This window comes from Trichinella spiralis, assembly GCF_000181795.1.
Source record: "Trichinella spiralis strain ISS 195 chromosome Unknown Scfld16, whole genome shotgun sequence".
Classification (NCBI taxonomy): domain Eukaryota; kingdom Metazoa; phylum Nematoda; class Enoplea; order Trichinellida; family Trichinellidae; genus Trichinella; species Trichinella spiralis.
In genome coordinates this window covers 1-5,015 of record NW_003526955.1, presented here as the reverse complement: position 1 = coordinate 5,015, position 5,015 = coordinate 1, and the positions used below count along the sequence as shown (strand labels likewise).

At 37.5% G+C, this 5,015-nt stretch overlaps 1 protein-coding gene across 1 annotated transcript; it reads right to left on the bottom strand.

Annotated features, from left to right (window-relative positions):
• On the bottom strand, positions 1 to 4,525 carry Tsp_13179 (putative HEAT protein; the record flags this gene model as incomplete). Its single annotated transcript, XM_003371093.1, has 7 exons — positions 4,498 to 4,525; positions 4,365 to 4,440; positions 2,925 to 2,942; positions 2,639 to 2,654; positions 2,276 to 2,283; positions 1,267 to 2,098; positions 1 to 1,228 (listed from the first exon to the last, which is right to left on the bottom strand). Coding segments are annotated over exons 1-7 (2,206 nt in total), but the record flags the coding sequence as incomplete, so codon positions are not given.
• Between the last annotated feature and the right edge of the window lie 490 nt (positions 4,526 to 5,015).

Genomic DNA, 5,015 nt, shown 5'->3' with positions numbered 1-5,015 from the left:
GATCACGAAATCCTGACCGCCGACTCGACACCCTGGGTCGACGGGACCGAGACGATGTGTCGGATCCCGATCCAGAGCCGGAGCCGAGCATCAAATCGGCCGTTGCCGTTTCGACGTTGCAACTGATCAAGTGGACACAGCGCGAAAATACCGACGTGGAATAGGGGAGAAAATTGTCCTGCAACGCGACCACCACGCTGGCCATGCATTCCAACAGCGAATAGCGTTCCCGTTCGGTGTCGTCGGTGCGGTTCCATTTGGCCATCAGGGGCGGCATCAGCGCGTCAACCAGCTCCGGTTTGGCGAGACAAGTGCCGATCGATTCGGCCAGCGTGCCGACCGCGTCGTACAGTATGAGCAAATTTTTCGCCTGGTATTTTTCGAACGCGGCGCACAACGTCTGCACCACTTCGTTCAAATATGGGACCAGTTCGAAATTCGCCTCCTCTTCCAGCGTGGCGAACGCGCTGCACGCCGCCTCCTGGACTCGCTTGTTCACGTCCAACAGCCGACCCAACAGTTCTTTGAGCAACTGTTCGAAATGGCGTTCGTTCGGAAATTGCAATATCCAATGACCATAACGACTCAACGTCCAACAAGTGATCGACCTGACCAACGCTTTCGAATCGTTCAAACAACCGATCAAATAGGGGACCAGAGTGGGCAAGTGGGGTGCCATGCCGTTCGCGCAGCCTTCGGCCACGGCGCCCAACGCCAATATGGCCGCCTCTTTGACCAGCCAGTCCTGTTGGAACAGATCGCCGTCCAAAATTGGTAACAAATGCGGAAGCAGCTCGTCTCTGAACACGTTCGACAGCACGTCCAACGTCGCCGCGGATCCTTTGCGTACGTTCCATTCTGACGACGCGTCGACCGAAAAATCGCATCCACTGACGCTATCGTCGTCGTCGTCGTCGTCGTTGTTGTTGTGGTCATTTGCATCCACGTTACTGCTGTGAATATTATTAATTCCATCGTCCACGTTGGACATGGAATTCGCATCTTGTTGTTGTTGTTGTGGCTTGGACCGACGAAATCTCGGCTGAATATCTTCGGCACGGTCTGGGATTAGTTCGTCGCATTCCAAGTCGGCTTTCATGTTGCGCAAATCTTGTTCCGAATAGCGCATCCGTCGCACAAGAACAGGAATCAATTCCGCCAAATAAGGCCTGACCACTTCGCGGCAATTGGCCGGCTCTTCGGCCAGCGTGAGCCAAAATTCGCACGCCTCCAAAAAAGGTGTGTTCTTTCCCCCCCCCCCAAAACTGTGCAGTATGTAGCGGGCCACAAAAAAAGGGCATGTAGTTGGTCAGCTTGTTGAAGTACAAATTGCAAAGCAACGACAACGCCTGACACAGGCAATCGTGAATGGACTGTTCCGAATCGTTCATGCAGTTGAACAGGCGAGCCAGAAAACGGTCGTCGATGAAGTGGTCCAAAAATGGACTCCGTATGCCGAGGAAAAAGTTCACCGACTGCAAGCACATCAGGCGAACTTTCACGTTCTGGTGCAACAGCAGCCCCACCAGAGCCGGCATCAAGGTGCGCAGCGCGTATTCGCGGTCCTCGACCTGGTAGAAGGCGCTGTCTTCGCATATTTTCTGCACCACACTGAACGCGCCGACCACGACCTGATCCTGGTCGCTGTGGAGCTGGTCGAGCAATTTGACCACAAGATCCGGCCAAGCGTGTATACTCTCCTGACTCAGGATGCTCGCAATGACCACGTCGACCGTAGTGCGAACCATTTGATTGCTTTCGCCCAACGCGTGCACGCATTCGGCTTTCACGTAGCGTTTCGCCTCGTCGGTGTAAGTCGACCAAGCGGCGTGGATATTGTTTTTTAATATCAGACCGCCCAACGAGCGGGTCACCTGCTGCTCGTCGGTCATTCTGGTCAACACGTACAACAAATAATAGGAAAACGTCGGAATCTTCTTCAACTCTTCCAACTTCTTCTGAACTTCTCGCTGGACGGCAGTGTCGCTGATCTGAGACTGCTTCAGCAATTCCAACACTTGGGCCAGTTCGTCGGCTTGAGGTTGAAACTCTGCCGCGCTCATTTCCACAGCCATTGTTTGTTGTTAGCAAAAATATGCTGAAAGTTAAACTTATTTTTTTAAATAATAATATTCTTAGTAGAAGAAAAGAAAAAAAATATATATATATATATTCATTTATTATTTAAACATATGATATTCAAACTTCAAATCGAAGTGATCAAACAAAATTTTTTTTTGGCATTTTCAAAAATCGTATTAGTTATTTGATAAACAAGGACATCTGAAAACATATTTTTAACTAAACAACTAGAAAATTCAATGACAACAAAATGACCTTGAAAACAATTACAAAATTTTTTTCGACAAAATACAACCTACTACTTCCTATTTTACAATTCAACTTGGATATTAAAATTTCAAAACGCATTAAAATGTTTCAACATCAATTATATGCACAACAATTAATACATTCATCTTAATGCTTGTCAAATTACCACAAAAAAGTATTTTAAAAAGTACACTTTGACAAATTTTCAAATTTGGTTGTTTAAAACAACCTTTCCAAAGAATTCAAAATTTATCTGCCAAGTTCATATTTTCTTATGTTAAAATTTACTATTAATAAGATGGAAAACTTCGAATCGTTCACTACTGAAAAAAATTTTTCTTTTTTATTAAACTAGCTATACAATTAAAATATGGTTAAAAGAACTGCAAATCACTAAAAATTCAACAAGCCATGCATGAGAACTGTAATGCAAACAAACTGAACATGTGTTAAATAAATAAAAGCTGTGATGAACAGAAAGTAGGTGTTTGACAAATAAACTTGACAGCCAGTAAATGTAACATTATTAGTCATTTCCTGCTCTGTCCCATTTAAATGAAATTAAAAAAGAAATTTAAAATATTTCAATCTACTGTCGTCGCATCACACTGCTTAAATTATAAAAAAATAATTACAGAATAACAATTGATAAAGATAGTAGAGCAACTAAGTGATAACTTTCATGGACAGCTAATTGTTGAACCGTTTCGTGAACATAAATTCGAAAAAGTGCACAGTGATAAAAACAATTTAATAATAACACATTTCAAAAAAGCTATGCAGATGTAAGTTTAAAACTATATTAGTAAATTTTATTAGCAAAAGTTCAAAAGTAATACAGCTTACGAAGAAGAATCGAAACCAAAGATACACGCAATCAAAACTAAAGGCAGGCTTGCAAAAAATCAATTTTTTAAATATAAACACAGTTGCCGAACTAACAAAATTTCAGAAATTAAAAAACAAAAGTCATTGAATACGTACGTGCTCTAACTTAAATTATAAAAATCCCCAGAAGCACAATGTTTGCAACAATAACTAGGGAAACAACAACAAAATTAATATTGCAACAATGATATTCGTGCAATTATTTTTTCTCCAAGATAAAAATGTTATTCAAATAGCCAACTTGAAACTGTCAGTTGATTAACAGCTTAAAAATATCATAATAATAAATTAAAATGATTCTGAAAATAACAAAATATTACTAAATTCTATGAACTGAAACGCCAACAGATCATGAGAAAATCAGCAGAAACACAATACATTGGGAGAAAACGGCAACAACTCACAAATTTCTTACTTCAAACTGTATTATTTGATGTTTTATTACTTATTATTCAAAACCAGTTCAGCCTCAAAATAACTTACAACCAGAAACTGACAAAACCAAACTTAAAGTTTACTCCACAATGAGACATACAGTAAAGTAATCTTGTTTTCAAGTTCAAATAATATATACTGTAGTTTATACGTAAGATTATTCTAAAACAGTGGAATAAATATGAAAATTGTTATAATGTTTTATAACCTCACATTGAAATGTTTTATAAATTTCAAATAAAATTATAAATTACAAATGCTGCAGTCAATGCTACAAGCTAATTTCTGACTTTGCTTATTAAGATAGATAGGTCAAATTACAATGATAACCAGTAGACATATCAAAATCTTTGAAATGAAACAGTATTTTTAAAACAACATATTAAGTAAATTCACAATGCTTTAGCTAAGAATTCTTTTCTATTTTTAATATTTCGTACATTTCACCATGAAATACGGCATGTTACTTATTACTTTTTGATGAAAATGTTAAAAATTTTTTTAGAACTTACATTTGGAAAGTTTATATTTCTGACGAAAGCTGTTGCAAATTTTAATGTGAAGAAGTTTTTATTGGTCCATATTGTGAACGTCACGTAAAGTTTAACTCAATCTCATTTTATACCGTTAAGTACATTGTAGGATACTTTTTAAAATACACCATAATATGCAATTTTATAATAAGATTTTACATTAATATGGTTTAAAACGTAGAATATGAAATATTATCAGATACAATCTTTGTGAATTTCTGTTCTGCCTTCAAAATTTCTAGGCGGTAACATACTAAAATGAAAATGAACTAAAAATGTGAATCTTGAGCCACAAGAATCTAACTCAAACTTTTTTCAAAGAATGAATTCGGCGACATTTTTTATACTATGAAGAAGTTGCAAGTGCATTTTCAATTTATAAGTGAAATGTCCATGTTTTCAAACTCAAAAAATCATTGCTGGGAACACATGGCAACAGCAATAAATACAAGAAACGTAATTAAAAATTGTGAAATCAGTAGCAGTTATTAGCAGAAGCGCACTTTTTAATAAGCAAACAGCTTGACTGTAACAATATAATTTTTGTATATATCAGTCACTTCAATAGTGGAATTTTATTTTTTCATTGTTGAGAGTTGCAGAAACAGTGAAACAACTATAATACGATTAGGTCCCGTCAGTTCAGCATTATAAAGCTACAGTTAACAGAACAACCTATTCTTGTTTTTCACAATATTTTAATGTGGCAATATCAATCTATTGTTTAAAGAACATTTTTGGTAAATATTTCATTATAAAATTATTACATTAATAAATAGTAATAAGATAATACAAAATTCAATAATTTACTAGTTATTAAAGAAACAT